This window comes from Phycodurus eques, chromosome 11, assembly GCF_024500275.1.
Source record: "Phycodurus eques isolate BA_2022a chromosome 11, UOR_Pequ_1.1, whole genome shotgun sequence".
NCBI classification, from domain to species: Eukaryota; Metazoa; Chordata; class Actinopteri; order Syngnathiformes; family Syngnathidae; genus Phycodurus; species Phycodurus eques.
Window position 1 is genome coordinate 11,600,046 of NC_084535.1, and position 23,669 is coordinate 11,623,714.

Sequence of the window (23,669 nt, forward strand, 5' to 3'; positions counted from 1 at the left end):
TCACAATAAAGCCACACAGGCACAGTGATGCACGCACAACTGGGACTGTATTGGATTTATGGCAGTGCTGGATAGGAACCATGATGTTAGTTATATAAATAATATGCCACCTGACTCTCGCAACTAGAAAGCAAAAAAAGAAAAGAACCACTATGACTGTGGTGCTCACTCAACAAGTTAAGAGTTTGTTGTCGTAGCCTTTGTGAACTCGATCTCTTCCAAGATGTCCCCCCTTTTGCTGGTTGGGAAATGCGTAAGGCCAAATTTCCTCTGATATTCCGGAGTTGCATGGTGTGGGATGAGAAGCTTAGGCCTCCAGTTCCAAGCCCAGACCCAGCTTGTGGCCTCCGGCGTTAATGTTCTTGCCATCGACCAGGCCGGCCAGGGTGAGCTTCACACCTGGGAAGGACAGGAGACAACGCTATTGGTCACATATTTCAAATGCAGGACAAAGTAGTTTAAATTACACAAGGGAGGCATGACTAGGTTTGCCTTGGGCCCCCAAATGACAAGCTACAGGCCTGCTTCAAGCCAGTGCTGCCACTGCTCGGCATGACAACCAAAGTGGGATTAGCGGCTCATGCACTGATGAAAAAGGCATCTAGCTAGCTGCGAGAACTAATGAGAATTGCAGGACACATTGACCATCGACACGTACGTACGACGCCGTAATAAATGTGCATGCTTCAATTGGGCGCCAAGCGGCATTAGTTTCGTCTTCCCTGATGCGCTGCTCCCCGCACCCTGTGAGTCTGACTGCTTCTAGCCAGGAGCAGCTGGACGGCGGATTGAAGCATTTTATGAAGCAAGGGAAAAAACCTAAACCACTCACACCGTTCACACACAGCAGGATGAGCACGCTCACTTTAACTTTTATCAAGAAGTGCTTTTGACGCAGGCGATTTTGATTCACCAGCGTGGCGAACGTGGGCAATATTCACTTCGCAACATCCTGTTTTAATTAGCCATTGGTGAGGTGGCGAACGGGCAGCACGAACTCTGGGATTAAACTTTACATGAAGTATAGTTGGACTGGGCGGCCCCCCGCCCGCAGTATTTATTTAAATATTAAAATGAGGGAAGACAAATTTACAAATAGAGGGGTGTCTTCAGTTAACAATGGAGTTTCGTTCCAACGGTGGCAGGGGTGCAACCCAGATTTGTCTTCAAGTCGGAACGTGCCGTACTCTAGCCCTAACCTACATTAACGGAGTAGTAAAGTCGTAATTATAATAAATATTTGTATGAAAAAGACTTCTATGCCATTACTATAAAATAAATGAAAAACAGTATGTACTGCAGTATCCGAGAGTTCCTCTTGGTGCCCCGTGAGGACACCTTCATACGCCGCTGCGCAAACTATTGGTTGGTAAGTTGGTAAGCTGGAGACAATTTACTGTACGTCGTGACCATTGGAAACTGAGAACTATAACCTAAATGACAGTATCACAGCTGTAACAGACGATCCGGAATACATCCACTTGCCTTTTATACAGAACCTAACATTTACATAATTTGATGTGCGAAGCGATCACTGCCAGCATCTGGTGTGACGTACAATAAGGCTGCACGATATTGAAAATTATGATGATATTTTTTTTAAAACAGATATATATTGCGATGTGAAATAATACAGGATCCGTGCTCGGAAAGTTCATTTTCGACACAAACTAGTACAAAGATCAGTTCATAATTCAGTTCACCCATTCAGTCCACACTAATTGCCAGCTGCATCTTTCACCCTACAACTTCAAAAAACTTGCATGACTGGTGTTTTTTTTTGTGGAATTAAAACAAAAACGGGACTTTTGTCCTTAATGTGCAAACAAAAACACGCAACACAGAATGACAGGAAAGGACATTGATAACTTTGCATTCCTTGCAGCTTTGGCTGACTATATTAAAATGCATCTACTCTGACATTACAAAAAAATAAATTCCATATTATCAGTGTGATCATACAGTATTTTAACTAAAGCATTTTGATACACATAATTTCCCTACTAATCAATTTTTACAATTATGTACTGTATTACAAAAGAATACACTCCCATATACGCAGGTTCCCTAAACATACCTTGCGCACTCACACAGCTGCCACGTGCCTGCCTACAGTAGTTACATTTTGAAAAGCGAAATAGGAAATGCACCAGGCATACATTCTTTCTATTGACATGTTCCAACAGGTCCCTCTCCTGGTCACTTTTAGTATTACATTTGATTCACTGTTTATTACAGAAACAACATTGCAGCAGACCCTGCGATGTGACACTTGCGCACACATATATCACGATGACAATGCTCAAACAAAATATTGTGCAGTCCAAACGTAAAAAACATTGAACGACTTCCGGGAGGCGTGACTGTCTGGTGATAAATTAAACAGCACTGTCACTACCATTGTACAATAATAACCTACACAGGGTTCGCCCCGCCTGTTGCAGTTCTGATGCTACCTCGGAAGATGTAAAATTTCCTTTTGACTTCTACCCCATTCCTCATTTTATGACATGGAATGTCTGCTGAATGTGCACGAATGCTGTAAAACAGGTTGGACTTTCACAGAGAGTCTAGGCGTAAATGTAGGCTGCAATTTGGAAAATGTGTGCTAAAAGGGGCAGTGTTGGGTGGAGGCAGCTCACCTGGTCTAAGGGTTTGGGTGTAGCCAACACCAACAAGGCTGTTGTTGTTCACTTTAGCCTGGTTAAAAAAAAATTAAAAAAAAAAGCGAAAAGGAAGTATTTCAGTACTTTTTCAACTTTATTTTTGTTTCATGACCGCTGCTGTACTTACGCTGACGGAGGCATCCCTGTCCAGCTGGTATTTGGCGGCGATGCCAAAGCGTGTGCTGTTGCTGCCTGCAGTCCACGCCAGGTTGACGGCAGTCTCCAGCTTGTCGCTCACCTTCTGGTAGATGGAGCCGCCAAACTCTGCTCCGTCGTTGCTTTAAAAGAGCACAAGAATTGGTGAGACTTTACAATTCAGATCTTCAATTTAACCTGGTACCATAATATTATTCATTTAATACTGTACACACTGCTTCCTGATCCCTGCTGAAATTCCTCTATCCCAGTGGTTTTCAATGTGTGGTCGGCAGAGGTGGGTCAGAACGCGCTACATTTACCGTTATTTCTCGTGTATGATGCGCACCCATTACGAACCCGCACCCCCAAAGTTTACCTCAAAATTCTGGATAACCCTTCTACCCATGTATAATGCATTTTTACAATGCATGATTTTGCTTCTACCCATATGATCAAAACATGAAGTATTATCTGTATTTTGTTAGTTTTTTCTACGAATTATTCCGAAGTTAAGTACTTTATTTGAACACGTAATGCTTTTAATTTACTTGCTCTTTTTTTTCTCTCTTTTTTTTTTTTTTAATTTACGGCCCTACTTTTATTTAGTAAATGAGAAAAGACACAGTTGTGCTCATGTTTGACTACCCAGGCAGAATTTGTAAGATGGGTACAATTATTTAAAGAAAACATGAAGGACCAGGCGAAACATTTAATTTTAATGGGATTCAAATTTAACTGTCAAGCATTTCGGAGAAGCATTATCTAACAAAACATAACCATAAAGAAATTAATGATGGTTGTTGTTCAAACATCAATCGTATTAAAAAAATTCTGCCAGGGTATGTAAACTTATGAGCACAACTGTACATTAGATTTTACACCGATCTGATCGGTATCGCCTGATAAATAGCATTTAATGATGATCGGCCAAACGGCTTTCATGTCATAATTCACCGAGCTGATCAACGACATCATTGATCGCTCAGCAAAAGACATTTACTCTGCGTCGCAGTCGTGCATAAATCCAAAAGCTAGTTTATTTTTAGCCTTGTGGCGTAGTACTGTAACTATCTGATGGCCAATAAAGTTTTTCCCCTCCCAATTTTGGCAGTGAAAAAACACGCCGTCGGTGTGGGACTATTTTGCGGTGTCTCAGACAAACAACACGCAAGTTATTTTCAGTCTGTGCACAACTGAACTACGTACAATTTTTGGGGGTAAAGAAAATGTCCATTATACACGAGAAATTACAGTACTGTTACATTTACTCAAGTAACATTTTGGATAAATTATTCTTGTCAGAGTACTATTAGTGAAGCATACTTTTTACTAAAGTATTTATATTAAGAAGAAACGGTACTTTTACTCTGTTACAATAATCTACATGCCGCTCGCTACTTTCATTCATCAATAAGGGTGTGTGCGATTTATTTTTAGACTTTCGTTTTCAACTTCCACGTCGGGCACCGTTGCTCCAATCTACCGTGATTACCACAGTGATGTTTTACTCACGTTCACCAATCAAACAGCAAAAGAAAGTCACATGTCTGCACGCAAAGCCTTCTATTGGGCTTCGCAGGCCAATCAAAGTTTGTCGTGTCAGTCGCACACGACTCGTGTTCACATTAAAGACTAAGAAAAACATCTTTAATAAGCAGTGTAATTTGAGGACCACTCCTCTATCCTATCTCTCTCTCTCTCCTTACTGTCCCTCTCCTCTATCAATGTACAGTATCTCAACCCACCCGGTCAAGGCAGATGGCCGCCCCACACCAAGTCTGAGGTCTGTTGGAGGTTTCTTCCTTTAAAGAGAGTTTTTCCTTGTCTCTGTCACTTAGTGCTAGCTCATGCAGGATTCAGTGGGTCTCAATGTGTGACAAGCATTGTTCTCAACCTGCTCCATATGTCAAGTGCCTTGAGATAACTTCTGTTGTGAACGGGCGCTACAGAAATAAAATTTAATTTAATTTATCTTAAAGACTAAGTGTTACTTACACATTTGTGTGCAGCTGGAAGTCTCCCGTCTTGTAGCCGATGGCGAAGTTATTCTGGGTCATTCTGGACTTGGCGGTGTCGAAGGTCATCTGGTAGCCAGCTAGCCAGCCCTCATAGCCGACGACGGCTGCCCCGTGAATGGTGGGGCCAGCGAAGTCGAAGTCCACGTCGCAGCCCAAGTTCACGTACTCGCGCTTGTAGGCGGTCTTGACCTTGCCGCTCTTCTTGCTGTCGAGGGACACACATGACAAAAATACGAGTAAGACAACATTGACAATTATCTTACATCACAATAAAACAATATCAGCGCAACTGTTGGTTTAGAAGCCACAGTGAAAACAAAAATTTTAATACAATGGATAGGGACCGGGTCTGACCGCGAATAGAGAAAAAGAAATAGTATTTTTTTTAAATCTTGTATATATTTCCACAAAAAAATAGGAGTTGGTCCCAACCCTAAAACAAAACAAAACAAAAAAAAAAACTAACATTGAAAAATATTAAAAAATTAAAGAAAATATGCGAACAGGTGAATCAGACTCTCGAGCCTTGCACCTCGATGCGCCAATTGAGATGCTCCTTTATATGGCAGTGTGAGAACAACTTCTGGGTCGCTTTCAATGTTGTGAGGAGCGAGGAGCTAGGAACATTGAAAGTAAGACTTGAGATGACTCCATAGCATGCCCTTAAAAACAAAACACCTGGGGCCTCATGTACAAAAGGTGCGTACGCACAAAAACGTGGCGTAAGTTGTTTTTCGCGGCAAAGTTCAAATATATCGAGAGTGAATTGACCGTGGAAATGTGTGGTGCCTCACGCCAACTTCATGGCTGGGGTACGCACGTTTCTGCAGGTGTTGGTACTTTGGCGACACTTAGAGGTGATGCTGGGAAACTGTTATAATAAATCTGCACATCAGAGACATGAACAATTAGCACTGATGCACAATTAATGCCAAGCAACATTTAATTTCCACAATGTAATAGAGGCAAGGACTAAGAATTCATTTGTTAACCAGTGTATTTAATGAATCACTGATATTTGTGAGGACACCTATTAATTGAGCAAGGTGATCATTTATGACACTTATTGCCCTCACAATCGCTTCTTGTGACTCCAGCACATGCACGGAAAAGAAAGAGTCCTTTGAATTTACTTAATTTGAACATGTACATTGGTTGCACATGATTAAAATGACATTTTTTAAGGAGAAGAGGGGTAAATGTCATTTTAACACATTTTAAATCATGTGCAACCAATGTACATGCTCAAATGGGGTGCGGCTCTCCACGCCGGTTCTTCCGCCTGTTTTGGCCACACTTTTGCGGTGGGCAGCTGTCCTCCGCTTCACATCCACCTTGTCTGCCCACTTCTTTTTTACTTCAGCGTGTGCGCGCTGTTCTGACTCCACGGCACTGACAGCTGCACACACGCTGTCCCATTCACTCCTCTTTCACTTGTTGTTAATGCCAGAGGACAGCGTGCCAAAAGAGGATTTTCTTGCGCACCTCCACTTCATTGAGCAACTTCACATTCAGAAAAATTATTTTTCTTCATTATTTTGGTCATTTTCCTTTTTTTCCTGATCATGCAGAGATTGGGATCTCAGGTGCAGGGCTCTTTTAAATATGATTTGAATATTTAAATGTGGGCGTGGACGGGGAGGGGTCAGCTACTCCAACGTGCGCACAATTCTACATTGATTGGGCTGTATGAAGAAAATGTGCTTTCATTCAAACGTACGCACAGATTCATACATCTGGATTTGTTTTTTTTGCGTGCGACGTTTTCTGGATTTGAGCGTACACCATGTTTCAGTAGGAAATCCATGCAAGTCTTTGTACATGAGGCCCAAGGGAACTGTTTGAAACCTTAGGGGGGAAAAATGCATAACATCTCCTTTAAGTTTGGTTAAAATGCCTTATCAAAATCCTTGCCGATGTTTATTTCCTATTCTTAACATGACACCCTGACTCCTGTACGTGACTTCACCCTTGACACAGAAATGGGGGGCATAAATACCTGACAGAAAGCAATATGCTTCTGAGGTGGAACTAAGTGTGCTTCTGTTTAACTTGATTTTTAAAAAGGTGTGAAAGCTTGAGAGGGGAGTCACAAATGTGTTTCGCGGTCAGTGACAGACGTGTTCCACATACGGACTGGAGGGCGTCAGATAACTGACAACAAGTCGTGACAGGGCAGTGTGCAGATCATATTGCTAAAGCAGCAGGCAAAGTAGATCATCTTGAAGTATTGTAAAGCATTCAATGAAATCAAGTCTCAAGTCAAATAATTATCATACCCAGTATTTGGTGAGAAGGTGGTGTCAAAAGTCAACTTCAGTCCCTTAGCAATCTGTGAAGAAAAGAAAAAAGCCAATGCAATTATTCGGTATTGTGTTCAATGTGGTTTACTGTCATTATAAACTGTGTAATATTAAATAGTAATAGTTGCCCTAACCTGATCTTCAATGGTGATTTCTGTTCCCAGGGTGTTGTCTGTGTTCCACTTCTCAGTGAAGGTCAGGCCATACTCTGCCCTCTTGTATTTGGTTTCAAGGCTGCCGATGACTTTGCTGGTGTCGGTGTTGGAGGATCCAGATGTTTTGAATTCCTGTAAACCCCCCATAAATGTTAAGATACAAAGCCCAATTCCAATGAAGTTGGGACAGTGTGTACAATGAAAATAAAAACAGAAAATATGATGATTTGCAAATGCTTCTTAACCTATATTCAATTGAATACACTACAAAGTGTTTTTCTGCAAATATTCTCATTTGGAATTTGATGTCTGCAACACATTCCAAAAAAGCTAGAATCGGGGCAACAAAAGACTGGGAACGTTGATAATGCTATATAAAAAAAAAAAAAAAAAAAAAAAAAAAAAAAAAAAAAAAAAACCTGTTTGGAGCATTCCACAGGTGAACATGTCAATTGAAAACAGGTGAGTCATGATTGGGTATAAAAGGAGCATTCCTGAAAGGCTCAGTTGTTCACAAGCAAGGATGGGGAAGTCTGATCAAATAGTCCAACAGTTTAAGAACCTCTCTCAACGTACCATTGCAAGGAATTTGGGAATTTCATGATGTATGGTTTATATCAAACAATTCAGAAAATCTGAAGAAATCTCTGCATGTCAGCGGCAAGTCCGAAAACCAACAACGAATGCCAGTGACCTTCGATCCCTCTGGCGGCAGGCACTGCATTAAAAACTGGCATCACTGTGTAAAAGATATTGCCTGCACGTGGGCTCAAGAACACTTCAGAAAACCATTGCCAGTTAACGCTGTTCATCACTACATCTACAAACACAAGTGAGTACTTCCAGCCTGAGCTCATCTGAGATGGACTAACTCAAAGTGGAAAAGTATGCTGTGGTCTGACGGGTCCACATTTCAAATTGTTTTTGGAAATCATGGACATCGTGTCATCCAGGCCAAGAGTATTTTGTAATACTTTATTTATTGTTTGGATAATTTATACTTTATTATTGTTTGTTTACTGTATTGATTTTTTTTTTTTTTTACCCCACCCTCTTTTGCACAATTGTTTTATGCTTAGGATGTTGTTTTGTTATATTTGTCAAAGTGTATATATTGAAAAATAAATTTTAAATTGAAATTTCTTTAGATTTTATTGTTGAACAAATTAATATTTATTACCATATAAACACACAAAAGTACAGAAATTGGTGCAGTTGAGTACCGGTATCGATTCTCAGGTACTGTGAATTGGTACCGTACTGGTTCAAATGTGAAAGGTACCCAGACTACCCATCCCTACTCATGGGACTCCAGCTCAGTGAGCATCTCAAATTATTAATTCCACAAGTGTCTGCTTTCTTTTTGGCTTTTTTTTTTGTGATGGTACCACAGATGGGTACCAGTAAAGGCAAACAGGAGGAATGTGCCAACCCTCCAACCGGAACTTATTGTAACATAGGCTACGCGGCACAATGAGCCATACAATTACTCAAATATCAGCGAGTAAGTGGTTTTGGTTTTATTACACAGTGGTTAACTTCTACTTATACACGTATTACAGGTAGAATTGTTACTTCAAACATACTGTTCAGTTTTGTGTTTTTTTTAAAATTTTTTTTAACTAGCGTAAGAGATCCTGGTTTACGTAGTTACAGTGGGCACCAACTTTCTGGATGGGTATTACATTAACAAAACCAGAGTAGTAACAAACAAATTCAAAATGCATTTTTCACAGATTTAACCATTTGACTCCAAGCAGTTTCAATAGTGTGTATCCAGTCCAAGCGTACATAAATACTATAATTACCACTCCACTGGCTGACTTTGTCTTGACGTCGAGCTTCACCAGGCCGAATCCTAAACAAAGAGTTGTTTTAATCCAATCCTGCCAGAGTAGGCTGGGTATAGTAGATTAATTTAACGTTTCAACAACATGAATTCCTACCGTAGCCCTTGTTGAAGATGTCCTTGGCAGACTTGCCCAGATCAACATATGAAGGAGGCACGGCCATAGTTTCTACAGAAAGGGGGGGGATATTTTCTATTAATAATGGACAGAAAATATATTTCGGGTGTGCAAAAGATCCAAAGTATGGTAACATAAGAGTTTTTAGGCCATTTTTATGATAAAAAATAAAACATAGCTTCAGTTATATATATATATATATACATTTTTTTAAACAAGGCCTGCTCAGTTACAGACGTACCTACCTTTGCTTCACCGCCCCCCCCAAAATATTCACTGTAATCATGACTTTACGACTGAGTTACTGTAGGTCACTGATAAACTACGGTGCATTAAGACTTCTGGTTACAATTTAATTACTCTAGTATTCCTGTTTTTTCAGTGTGGCCCAATACTTCTTTCCACAAAGGGAGTCATGCATCAATTAAGTTGAATTTTAAACTTCCTGTGAATGTATTAAAAGGTGAAAATGATCATTTGTAGGCAAGTATGGATTAGTATTAAAAGATGCATGTATAATCATTTAACAGATGGCGTTATATTGCACAATTCAAGTGTTTAAAGTACAGGTGCTGGCAAGAGGACGCCTGCCGCCTAAATCCAGCCTGCCAACACTTGAAAGGGTCTAGAGCACAGTTGTCAAACTGGTGGCTTCTGATTTCAAAACTGGTAATTCATCAATGTGTCCCGTATACTGTATGTAATTGCAGTATATGAGGTAATCTTTCATTTATATGGGTTCACAGTCGTAGCGGCCCTCCGAGGGAAGTCATAACTCCAATGTGGCCCGTGACAAAAATGAGTCTGACACCCCTGGTCTAGAGCCAGGTGAAATGATTTCTGGACACATCCATGTATTGATAGGACATAATAGTTGCAGCATCAAGATGGTTCATCTCAAACTGTACAGGTTTTGGGAAAAACGTATTCTTTTGGGTAAAAAAAATTATAAATTCAAAAATGTTGGTACAGTAGTGCCTTGACTTGGGAGTGACCCCACTTACGAGTTTTAAAAATGGGAGAAGACACTCAGCCAATGTTTTTGTCCTGAGTTGCGAGCAAAGATTTGAGTTACAAATGCTACCAGATTGCAGCGGACTTCGCAAGCAGTAAATGGTGAAATATTCTCTTAATAAATAAATAAATAAAAAGGTGGGGGCAGTGAGAGTCGGAGTAAACTAATACCATACATACAATTATATGGTATCACATTGCTTATTAAAAATAAAATTCACAGGACTGGGAGGGAAAAGTAAGTGAACTTCTAGGATGCGGATTCTCTCAGAGCTACTCTGAGTCAGGGGTGATCCAATCTGGAGTCCAATCAATGAACCAAGATTGGAGGTGTGGCTTAAAGCTGCTCTGGCCACTAGAAAACACACAGCAAGTTAGAAATGTCTCCTTTCAAGTAGCATTGCTTGATGTGTACCAGGTCTTGCTCAAAAGACCTCTCAGAACACCTACGATTAAGAATCGTTCACTTGTCTACAGCTGGAAAAGGTTACAAAAGTATCTCAAAGTCTTGATGTTCATCAGTATACAAAAAAACCAAAAACATTGATGAACATTTGAAGTTTACTAAAGAGCCCTTAGTAAACTTCCCACGACTTTGTCTCACACCACTAATGCCAAAATATTCTCTGGACAGATGAAACCAAAGTTGACTTGTTTGAGAGGGGAAAAAAAGGAACAGCAGACCTACATCAAAACATTATCCCAACTGTGAAGCATGTTAGAGGAAGCATCATGGTATGGGCGTGCTTTTGCTACCACAGGGCTTGTGAACGGCTTGCTATCATCAACACAAAAATTAATTCAAAGGTTTATCAGGACATTTTGCAGATGAACTTGAGGCCATCTGTCCAACAGTTGAAGTTCAAAAGAGGATGATGCAAAACACAGAAGCAGCAGAATGTCAAAGTCCTGATGACCTCAATACAGCTTTCCCCACCAGACATTCTAGGAATCTTGCTGAACTGAAACGGTTTTTAAAAGAGGAATGGTCCAAAATTAAGCCCGATCGTTGTGCACGTCTGATTTGCAACTACGGGAAACGTTTGGTTGAGGTTATTGCTGCCACAGGAGGGTCAACCAGTTATAAAATTTGAGTTCACTTTTTTCTCTCTGTCCTGTGAATGTTTACATGCTATGCGCGAAAAAAATCTGGATTTTTTTTTCGCGTGATATTAGTTTAAGCAGACTGTTTATTTTTGTGATTTAGATGAAGATCAGACTACATTTGATCAATTATGCAGAAATTTAATAAATTCCGGGTTTCACAGACTTTTCCCTCCCACTGATTTTGAACACTAACGGCGCAGTAACACATAGTCAGAAAATATAAAAATACTCACAGGCATGCATTTCTTATCAAAAAACAACGATTACTGCAGCTTACTGATCTTAGAAGAGGACATATTCGTGCATTTATTATCTAAGCATTAACCGTCCCCTGGTGGCCAAAGCCCATAGACCAGCAGAACGTCAATGGACATTGAAGCATGAAAACATGACAAACAAACAGTTTAACATTCTATTTGTGCATTTTTTTAATAGTAAGTCAAATACTGTAGCATACTATATTTATTTTTAGAAAAAGAAATGTTTTGGTGTTTTAGGGTGGCTGGAATGGGCCAGGACACCATCCATCCATCCATCCATCCATCCATCCATCCATTTTCCGAGCCGCTTCTCCTCACTAGGGTCGCGGGCGTGCTGGAGCCTATCCCAGCTGTCATCGGGCAGCGGGGTACACCCTGAACTGGTTGCCAGCCAATCGCAGGGCACATAGAAACAAACAACCATTTGCACTCTCAGTCATGCCTACAGGCAATTTAGAATCTCCAATTAATGTATGTTTTTGGGATGTGGGAGGAAACCGGAGTGCCCGGAGAAAACCCACGCAGGCACAGGGAGAACATGCAAACTCCACACAGGCGGGGACGGGATTGAGCCCCACACCTCAGAACTGTGAGGCTGACGCTCTAACCAGTCGGCCACCGTGCCGCCTGGGCCAGCACACACCACTGTAATATGGAACGGGGTGGGCAGCACAGGGCTCCAGGGGTTAGAACATCACACCTCACAGGACAGGTCATGGGTTCGAACTTAGCCCCTCCTGTGTGGAATTTGCATGTTCTCCCTGTACTTGCATAGGTTTTCTTTTCTCTTACTGCCACATTCCAAAACATGCATTGTAGGTCCATTGACAACTCTAAATTGTCCATATGGTTGCTTTGCTTATATGTGCCCAGCGATCAGTCCAAGGGTGTATGCCACCTCTCGCCCCCAAGGTTAGCTGGGATAAGCGTCTAGCTCGCCAAGACCCCAATGAGAACAAGCACTATACAAAAATGGAAGGGAAATGCAATGGGCCACTACGTGAGGGTGTACATAGAAAGCAATCGAAAATGTAATCACTGACCTTCCTAGCTGCAAACTAGCAAAAGCAACCTGCGTTTCACCAGCTCCCAGAACACGAGGATAGATGAGATTTCTCTTCAAATGTCGAGTCAAGTTAATGTTCACAAACTGAATGCACACGTTTTGAAAGCTTGCAAACATTCGCCCAGCACGCTTTCAGATGTGATTCGTCGTGGTTACTGAGCGCGTAACTGTGACGTTACCAACCACTACTAGTGGCGTGATGGCCCGTGAGCATGCTTAATGTGGGACGAATTGCCATTTTGGCACCCCGGGCCTGCAGGTTCTTACCGTGAGTTGGTTTAACGGTTAGGCGGGATTGAGGGCACATGTTGGCCCTCCGTCAAAATGATGTGCGCTGCTGAGGACTGTCACTCAGCAAAGGCCAAAGTACGGTACATGTATTATTAACCTTACCCAAAGTGTAAAACGCAGGGGCTGTCATTGCAACACCGTAATATACATAAAATAATGTTTTATATTAAAACAGTAAAAAGGGTTTAACCTTACATGAGGCAGACACGGCGTGCCCCTGCCTAGCTTAGCGAACTCCGCTAAAGCTATCAGAGTTACCGGCGAGTGCCCAAAAGCAGGTGAGAGCGCTTCTTTCTGCGCGTTAAACAACGATGGAGACGTTTCTAGTTACACCCATTCAAATGCGTTTCTTACCGGTCGGAGAAGTATGTGGAGGTGAGCTCAAGTGACTTTAAGACAGATTTCCTCAGACCGCACGGGCGAGGCAGGCTTGGCTGGTTGGAGGACGAGCTGAAGGAGACTGCGCTCACATGAAACCCGACCTATCACATCCTGCCTTAGGACCCGGGCTGGCCATCATTTGCCTGAGTAAATATAATACGCTCCAATACAGTACATTTTATTTTTCACAATCACGAATATTTTCTGCTTCAACATTTTAAATAAATTTTCTCGTGTTGTAACACACGAGTCTTGGCCTTGTTTCGGTCTCGGACCTGACGGACTCGGGATTTAACGTCGAGACCGGTGGAGACCAGCACTGATCTGCTATTCTTCAACTTCATTAATGTGATAATAAGGAGACATGTTTATTTAAAACAATAAATACATGGAATTCATGTGTTAATAATTCCCCACAACCCCTGTAATGACCGCATCGCTCACGGGGTTGTGACTGACGTGAGGAGGAACATCTTTTTTCCGCGGTTCTTTAAAATAAACATCACGGCTGCCCAACAGCCACCAAACAGCCGCCAACTCAATTAATTGGCAATAAATTGTAAAGTATATACTATATACATTTAATCTATATACCTGTCGTTTATTGTGTTACAAGTGCCAGTACACTTATGTTGTTAAAAAAAAATTTTTTAAAACTAAAACAACACCTCCCCACAAAAATAGAACACTTTAGTGACAAACGTTCTATGCTTACTATTCTAATGATTTGTTGTTATCTATATATGTATGTTTGTCTTTTTTATTTTATGTATGTTTTTAATAGTATAGTACTATTATTAGTGCTAATAGTATAAGTTTGTGTGCGCGTGTGTGTGCGTGTGGAGGGGTGGGGTAGGAGTGGAGGGGGGGGGGAAAACGATACAATTCTTCGCGCTGATTGGTTGATAAAATTGCGTAATTAAAAATCCAATAACAGGTTTCCGTCCACCTTTGATGACGTAGTTATGTAACAAACGTAATTGCGGGAAAGCAAAAGCTAGCAAACGTTCATAGACGAAACAATGTGAGAGAAAACCTTTTTGATACATCGGGACACAAAAGCTCCGTTGTTCCACTAATGGAGTACGGGAAGGAAAGAGTTGTGGCGTTGGTGGACATGGACTGTTTCTACGTGCAAGTAGAGCAAAGGCTGAATCCTGCCCTGAAGAAAACTCCCTGTGTAGTGGCCCAGTACAAGACCTGGAAAGGGGGCGGGTGAGTTTCTAACATACTTTTTTTTTTTTTTTTTTTTTAAATAATCCATTGTCGTCGGGACAATGCTCGAAAGGTGCACAGGGTTAGTAAGTATAGGAGGAACCAAACTTGTAATTTGGGTAATGAGTTGAAATAGTTTGGTAAATCCGAGCAGTTTTATGTATCTCAGCTCCATTTGAATGTTCTCCAGATACTGCGGCTTCCTCCCACATTTAAAAAACATGCATGTTAGGTTCATTGAAGACTAATTTGTCTTTAGATGTGAATGTGATTATCAACCGTTGTCTTTATGTGCCCACCGATTGGCTGGCTGACGAGTCCAAGATGCACTCAGCCTCCCGGCCAAAGTTTGAAAGTATAAAAAAATTGATTAATAGATTGTATGCTATTCAAACATTGGCACGCCTGGTAATAATTTAAAAACTGCAGCAGTGTAATTTCTCTGATTTTCCTCCTTCTCTAATGAGGACAAGCGATATGGGAAATGGATGACTGAGTTCCAAAAGCAATAATAAATGTGTTATTATTGTGAACTTCTGTCTTCTGCCCACCTTCTATCCTCTGTTAGGATCATAGCTGTGAGCTACGAGGCCAGGGCCCACGGCGTCACCAAGAACATGTGGGTGGACGACGCCAAGAAGCTGTGCCCAGATCTCCAGGTGGCACGAGTGCGCGAATCTCACGGCAAGGCGGACCTGACCCCGTGAGCAATGCCCACATCGTTGTAATAATGATATCAATGAAGCACAATTTAAATCAACCATTGTGTTCAGTTACAGGGAGGCCAGCGTGGAGGTAATCCAAGTGATGTCTCGCTTTGCGGTAGTCGAGCGGGCCAGCATCGACGAGGCCTACATGGACTTGACCGCAGCTGTTCAGCAGCGACTGAAGGACATGGCGGACAAACAAATACAGCCTCACCTGCTGAGGACCACCTGCATCCAAGGTTACCCTCACAATTCATCTGAAGGAGAGGAAGAAGCTGCTGAGGATCCCATTCTGGACAAAGGTAGGTGTGGCCATACCTTGTCTCCCTTATAGATTTAACCAAAGTAATAGAAACATGCACTGCGACCACAGTAATAAACATTTCTGAATAGTATTATCACTGTAAAGCCAGAACGCTATGAAATTTGTATACTGCCAAAACTTATATGAATAATTAGGGCATGGTGTCTACGGTATGAGGAAGCATGGTACCTTGACTTATGAATGACCCAACTTATGATTGCTTGTAAGATTTTTTGCTTTGACTTGTAAGCAAACATTTGAGATATGACGGCTAGATGGTGGAAACAAGAAGCAGTTTGGTAGATAGTGAACAATTCCTTAAAAAGAAGCTTCAAGCTGTCTATTGCCACTCCTGGTGGACATTTATTGTCGAATTAAACATCAAACAAAGAGAATTACGCATTATGTAATTAAAACAACTGACAACAGTCTTTTTTTGAATAAGAATAAGAGGAAACAATCTTGTCTATGTGAGTTTTATCACAAGACAGACAGAAATCTTCGCAAAGAGAGGAAAAGGTAGAAGTTGTCACAAGTTGTTACCCCTTGCTGAAGCGCAAGCAAAAAAATCAGCTTTGTTATACAGAGGCGAGAAAGACAGAAGAAAAGAAAAGAAAGAAATACAGGCCTCTCATTCCTACAACATTCTCACACAATTAACTTCGTCCAGCTGCACTCAAACATATCTTTAAAGGAATGGTTGCATGCTGAGTATTAGAAAGGAAGACAAATCCAGGGAGTACAGTAGTCAAAACAATAAAGGACACAGCTAAGAGCTATGGAACAATAAAACATGTAAAGGTTATATAAAACTAATATTTGATATATATGAAACATACATTTTCAAAATCACAACACAACATAACTTTACCTGAAGAAAGTTTGCTAGCTTATTGATAACTCAATGCAAAACTTTCCCAAGGCACAAACTTTAGAAGAAGCACGATGTGGGGCTGGAATGGAAGAGTTTCATTTGCGTTCATTTCAATGGAGCAAGATGATATCAAATACAAGAATTTTGAGTTATGAGCGTGGTCATGGAACAAATTCAACTCCCTGTACTGTATTATACTTTGACATTGAAATAATATAGCTTGGTTGATATGACTGGCTAGTAATATGTAGAATAGCATCTTTAGCTTCTGACCTTGTCTCTGTTGCATAACAAAAACAGTTTGATTGCTCGCCATTAAATCAGTGAATGTGCCTTGCGATTGGCTGGTGACCAATCCAGGGTCTACCCCTGGGTTACACTGCTTCATAGTCAAGGCCTCTTGATCCAAGTCATCTGCGATAGGCTCCAGCTCACCCACAATGGTCGGATGGACAAAATCCATACATGTTAAATGTTCAGTGTACTGTATGTCCCACAGAGAAGATGAGGTCCACAGGTGTCCAGCAGTGGCTGGCGTCCATGCCGATGCACAATTCTGCCGAGCTTCAGCTCACCGTGGGGGCCCTCATTGTGGAGGAAATGAGGGCGGCCGTGGAGCAGCACACAAGCTTCCAGTGTTCAGCTGGGATCTCACACAACAAAGTAGGACAAATGCTCACTGTATTTCTTAAAAACAAATGCTCTCACAGTCTGGAGAGAAAAAAAAATCAAACCGTATAAAAATAAAAAACCTTGAATTTTAAATTTCGTAACAATTAACAATGCCACAGATGTCGCAAGTTCTAAGGGAGCGTGCAATTGGCATGCTGACTGCAGGAATGTCCACCAGAGCTCTTGCCCATGAATTGAATGTTCATTTCTCTACCATAAGCCGACTCCAAAGGCGTTTCAGACAATTTGGCAGTACATCCAACCGGCCTCACAACTGCAGACCACGTGTAACAACAACAGCCCAGGACCTCTACATCCAGCATGTGTGGCGTCGTGTGGGTGAGCGGTTTGCTGATGTCAACGTTGTGGATCGAGTGGCCCATGGTGGCGGTGGGATTATGGTATGGGCAGGCGTATGTTATGGGCCACAAACACAGGTGCATTTTATTGATGGCATTTTGAATGCACAGAGATACCATGACGAGATCCTGAGGGCCATTGTTGTGCCATTCATCCACGACCATCACCTCATGTTGCAGCATGATAATGCACGGCCCATGTTGCAAGGATCTGTACACAATTCGTGGAAGCTGAACACATCCCAGTTCTTGCATGGCCAGCGTACTGCCCGGACATGTCACCCATTGAGCATGTTTGGGATGCTCTGGATCAGCGTATACGACAGCGTGTTCCAGTTCCTGCCAATATCCAGCAACTTCGCACAGCCATTGAAGAGGAATGGACCAACATTCCACAGGCCACAATCAACAACCTGATCAACTCTCTGCGAAGGAGATGTGTTGCACTGCGTGAGGCAAATGGTGGTCACACCAGATACTGACTGGTTTCTGACCCCCAGACCCTCAAAATAAAGCAAAACTGCACATTTCAGAGTGGCTTTTTATTGTGGCCAGCCTAAGGCACACCTGTGCAATAATCATGCTGTCTCATCAGCATCTTGATATACCACACCTGTGAGGTGGGATGGATTGTCTGAACAAAGGAGAAATGCTCACTAACACAGATTTAGACAGATTTGTGAACAATATTTGAGGGAAATGGCCTTTTGTGTATGTAGAAAAAAAATTTGATCTTTGAGCCCATCTCATGAAAAATGGGAGCAAAAATAAAAGTGTTGTGTTTATATTTTTGTTCAGTATAGTAGTGCAGTATTTGTATTGACAGTCCTAGGAAATTCCTGTGTGTTTCTTCCAGGTGCTGGCTAAACTGGCGTGCGGTTTGAACAAACCAAATCGACAGACCGTTTTGCCGCTGGACTCTGTGACTGAACTTTTCAACACGCTGCCCATTAGCAAGATGTGAGCGTTTCACTGAAGGCACCGCCAAATAAGACCCTTTCTCTTATCAATCCAGCTCACTTTCATTAGCACAGACGCAACCTGGGAGGAAAACTGGGGGTCTCGGTCACAGAAGCGCTTCATGTGGAGCACATGGGGGAGCTGACTCGCTTCTCTCAGGCTCAACTGGGGCACCACTTTGGAGAGAAGACCGGGTAAGGCTGACAAACCACAACCTTCTCTGAGCCCATCTTTATTTTATTGGATGAAGTCCGTCTTTTTCAGTCAGTGGCTGTATGATTTGTGTCGGGGCATTGACTTGGAAGCAGTGAAACCCAGGCAGCTGCCAAAATCAATTGGCTGCAGTAAGAACTTCCCTGGGAAAACATCACTGGCTACAAAAGAGCAGGTACTCACACGCATCTAACATTATCGTTGCTACTGTGGTGTCTTCTATTTCATACAGCTGGATCTTTTTCTTATGATGCAAGTGTACCTAATGGTGTGGCTGTTTATTTCTGATTATGTTAAATTCTTCTGCAAAGGTCAAGTACTGGCTTCATCAGCTGGCTTTGGAACTGGAGGAGAGGCTGACCAAGGACAGAGAAGTGGTAAAGAAAAAGGCTTTGGAACGACCCTACTTCCTCATTTTGTGGCTAGTAGAGTACCAGGCAGTTATTAGGGGGGGTACCTTTTTTCCACGTGTATTAATCATATCATCAATCATTTTGTCCACAAATGAGTACTGATGATTTAAATAAAAAATATTACAAAATATATATTTTATATATACAGTGGTGCCTTGAGATACGAGTGAGACATGTTTTTTAAATTTTTATTTTTATTATTTATTTATTTTATTTTTTTTAGTAATGAGCTGCCATTCAGACTTTTTTTTAGCTACAACTCAGCTCACTGCACAACAAGCTGCAGTTGAGCACAGTGAGCGAAAAAATAAATAAAAAAGGCGTCAAGCTGTTAATAGTACTCCCAGTAAGTTTACGGTTAAACTAATGATAAAATAAAGAAAATGACATGTTGTGTATTTAAAATGACCACATAACTTTGCCTGAAGTATTGCGTTTCTAGTTTTACGCTTGCTTAATGCTAACATATAACGGGAATAGATGGTCAAACAAATAGCATCTCGGTTGCGGTATTATAACACTTTAAGGAAGATGTATAACGCTAGTTACCTAATGATACATGCCTTTTTTTTCCCCTTGAGAAAAAAAAGGAATATTACTGTTACATTTCTTGTAACTTGCCCTCGCGACGTTAGCAATAGAATAATATTTTTTTCTTCCAGAACGGTAGAGTGGCAAAGCAGTTAACGGTCGGCGTCCGACAGCTGGGTGACAAGCGGCCGAGCAGTTTCTCCCGCTGTTGCGCTCTCGTGCGCTACGATGCCGCCAAGTTGTCGGCCGACAGCTTCGCCATTATCAAGAGCCTCAACGCGACGGGAAACCAAAAGGTGGCGTGGTAGGTTCAATGTGACCACACTTACACGTGTGATGTCTCAATATTACTGATTTTACCATTCAGTTGGTTATTGATATGGTCGTTAACACTTTATAAAGACCATTTAGTTCTGCAAGCATGACCTCCTGCTTGCCAGATAGTGAGCCTACCTTCAGGTCTACTGCTTTAGCTTTTTCCTCGCCATACATTCTGGTAGGTAATTGTTAGAGAGTTGGGATAAACCCTAGACTGTTAGAGTGCCTCGTTGTGTGTGGGAAAAGTCCCACGACGAGCCTGAGGGATATATTCCAGTCACCAGAGGCTTCAAGTGGATATGTTTTCGCAGCTCAAACATGAAGATGCTCAAAGTAGTATCCATTTCTCCAGGTCATAGTAGTGGTGTTTGATTGACAGTTAACTGTTGAGAGGGGTGTGGTTTCAGTGCATTTAGCAGACACGCCCACAGCGTTTGAGAGCTGAGATAAAAGCTTGATTTTTTTTCATGATTTTGAAGCCATTTTTTTCTTAGTCATTCAAATGCTTGTAGATGGAGAGTACAGGATATTTTTTTCAAAATTTGTAATTACTTGGATTTAGTTAGAAGTACTGCATTCTATTTATCCAGTTAGTAATTACTTTAGGTGTTATACTTATTTGTATTATTATTACTAATACAATACAGCAAAATTATGTTCTAATTTATAATGTAGTTTATGAATATTTTTTTCAAATTTAGTTATAAAAAGATGAACTTGTTATCATTATTATTAATCTATTTATTCCTGTTCGAAATGGTAAAACGCAGAGAAATCACTCAAATAGAAAGAGTCTGCATTAAAGCACTTCATGATGCAGGAAGTTCTCTGAGGCAAATAGTGACTACTCGTCTAAGAAATGTGTCAAGTCCTGTTTATACTGTGCTTGTAAAAATGTTGACTTTACAGCTACAATGGATATAAAAATTATACACACCGCTGCTTAAGGCCAGGATTTTATAATGTAAAAAAACAGAATCATTTTCAAATTTGGCATCAGATTAACACAAAATAAAGTTCGTGTTCTTTTAGGCTTGGCAGTAAACGTTGACAATTTTTGCCTGTCACGCAGGACTCCACCGCTCACGTTGCTGCACCTCTCTGCCAGCAAATTCGTTGACGCCCCTTCAGCCTCAGCGGGGGGCATCGCAGGCTTCCTGAGCGCAGACATGCCTTCCACTCAAAGCTTTCTCTCCGCCAGTCATGCCGCACGCAAAACGCCCGCCACCATTCAGTCCTTCTTTCACAGGCAGCAAACACAATCCCAGTCGACTCCATCGTGTTCCGTCTCTTCTCCGAGTCCTTCTAAAGGCGCTTTGGTAGACCCTCGCGCAAGCATCGCCTCGTTCTTCCACAAGAAAAACGCAGAAACAGGTTTGAATCCAAGCCACGATGATGAAAAGCGCGCTGATGGTTTAGCCACCTCGCTGCCCACCTCCAGTGTGGACAACGCGGAAGACGTGCTCAAGTGTCACCGCTGCGGCCAGAACGTGCCGGCCTGGGAGATGCCCGAACACAACCTGAGCGCAGACGTGCCTTCTACTCAAAGCTTTCTCTCCGCCAGCCACACCGCACGCAAAACACCCGCCACCATTCAGTCCTTCTTTCACAGGCAGCAAACACAATCCCAGTCGACTCCATCGTGTTCCGTCTCTTCTCCGAGTCCTTCTAAAGGCGCTTTGGTAGACCCTCGCGCAAGCATCGCCTCGTTCTTCCACAAGAAAAACGCAGAAACAGGTTTGAATCCAAGCCACGATGATGAAAAGCGCGCTGATGGTTTAGCCACCTCGCTGCCCACCTCCAGTGTGGACAACGCGGAAGACGTGCTCAAGTGTCACCGCTGCGGCCAGAACGTGCCGGCCTGGGAGATGCCCGAACACAACGACCATCATTTCGCCTTGGACCTGCACAAATCCTTTTCCCCTTCTTGTTCTTCCTCCTTCGTCAGAAGGGAACCTGCTGCAGGGCCAGCGCTATCCTCTCAGGTCAAAACTAAAAGCAGAGTGTCAGGAGGACCCCATCCCAAAAGACATCGCACGCAAGGAGGAGGAGGAGGAAGTGCGGGTACTCTGGATTCTTTTTTCCAAAGATATTAATCTTTGCATGTGAAAGTGCCTTCTTAAATTTCATGAATACAGTAATGCCTTGAGAATACGCCAACTTATGAGTTTTTGGAGTTTCGAGCCGTTCCTTTATTGATTATTATTATTATTTTTTTGTATTATTATTTTTTTTTTTTAACTTGCTGTTGCAAGCCAGAATTTAAGTTACGGGAGAACTTCAGATACGCCACTCGAAATGGAGCAATTTAAGTACTGTTGTTATGGCCTCACATGTGGGCAAGGACAGCCACAGTCACCGATGCGCTTTCAGCTGTTTATCGGAAGGAAAAAACAGTCAATTACAGAAATACTAAATGAGAACAATTGGCAGTTCTGGCCAGCCCAGCTCCTGACGTCAGGCCACGCCCCTTGAAAGCACACTTTCAACATGAATACTACACTATGTACAGTCATTAGTTTCTAAAAGAACATTTAACATTCTCTCTTTTTGTTTTTTTTTATATACAATACAGTAAGTGCTATTTTTCTTTATTGGCTGTAATGGATTAAGGCCATTTCTGTTAATTTTAATAGAGGAAAATTGATGTGATGATAATGCTTGTAGATTTAATCAAGTTTTGTCACGGAATAAATTAAACTCAAGTTAAGGTACTCTGTAATAACTATAATTGAAGATTCTTAAAGTGCTCATAGGTGTGAATGGTTGTTTATTTGTGGCCTGTCATTGGCTGGCGAGCAGCTCACCTATTCAAAGTCAGCTGCGATAGGCTCCAGCTCACTCGCAACTCTAATGAGGACTGGGTTACAGAAAATGGATGTATTATGAATAACTTAATTGTTTGTCAATGTGATTTGTTCTTAAAGAATAAAAAGCAATATTGGACCCCAACTGAACTTGTTCTAAATGATGTTATACTTATTTTATTTTAAACATTGTTTTTTTATATACATAGCAAAGAAAAAAGAAATTAAGTACACCTTTGCACTGTTTGTGCAGACCTTAATAAAACCTCAGAGTAACTTTATAAAAAGCCCCCAAAATGTAACCCACACATGCTTGTAATAAATAAAATATATTGTTTGACTGTGGCATTTTATTTTTATCATAAAGTTAGGCCCTGGTGGGAGGTTTCCCAACCCTGCGTCCCAGAAATAAGATGTACCATATATATGAACATAGGTGCAGGATACAACTTGCCCCTTATGAGTTGTGTGTCTACAGCAGTGCAAAGCTTAGAGCGTCAGTCGTCAGTCATTCCATGAATGTGGATGGCAAGGAAACCGAAAGAACAAGGGTGCCAGCACATTTTGCCGCGTACGGTTGCGCATAACGCCGTCCAATTATGAAAAGGCAACTGGGAATAACCTTTCACAGGTTTAAATATTTTTTTGGGACAGGTATGATCACTGCTGAGATTCGGGAAGATTACTTTAGAAATGTAATGGGTTACAATTACAAGTTAGCCTTTTGAAAATGTTATAGCAGTGGAACAATTTAAATTATTTTCTCAAAGTAAATTAAATAATTTGTGTAGATTTGATTACGTTTCTTAATTTTGAATGAATGTATCAGCAGGACTCTTGGATGTTTCCTCTAAAATGTGGATTAAAACCATATATTTTGGCATTAACCACATATTTGTTCTTTACACAAAAAATAAACATAACAAAACA

General features: G+C 41.5%; 2 protein-coding genes across 2 annotated transcripts; one reads left to right on the forward strand and one right to left on the reverse strand.

Moving 5' to 3' along the window:
* Positions 1–28: 28 nt before the first annotated feature.
* On the reverse strand, positions 29–13,472 carry LOC133409845 (voltage-dependent anion-selective channel protein 2). The gene is made up of 9 exons (XM_061690372.1): positions 13,340–13,472; positions 9,227–9,298; positions 9,089–9,138; positions 7,260–7,412; positions 7,102–7,154; positions 4,800–5,027; positions 2,794–2,944; positions 2,643–2,700; positions 29–399 (listed from the first exon to the last, which is right to left on the reverse strand). Exons 2-9 carry the CDS (start codon positions 9,291–9,293, stop codon positions 308–310), a joined length of 852 nt encoding a protein of 283 aa, XP_061546356.1. The 5' UTR covers positions 9,294–9,298; positions 13,340–13,472; the 3' UTR covers positions 29–307.
* Positions 13,473–14,345: 873 nt separating this feature from the next.
* Positions 14,346–22,114, forward strand: polh (polymerase (DNA directed), eta). Its single transcript, XM_061690951.1, has 10 exons — positions 14,346–14,581; positions 15,150–15,284; positions 15,355–15,590; positions 16,966–17,129; positions 18,354–18,457; positions 18,532–18,651; positions 18,722–18,845; positions 18,982–19,047; positions 19,746–19,918; positions 21,005–22,114. The coding sequence occupies exons 1-10, from the start codon at positions 14,445–14,447 to the stop codon at positions 22,026–22,028; spliced, it is 2,283 nt and encodes a 760-aa protein (XP_061546935.1). The 5' UTR covers positions 14,346–14,444; the 3' UTR covers positions 22,029–22,114.
* The last annotated feature ends 1,555 nt before the right edge of the window (positions 22,115–23,669 follow it).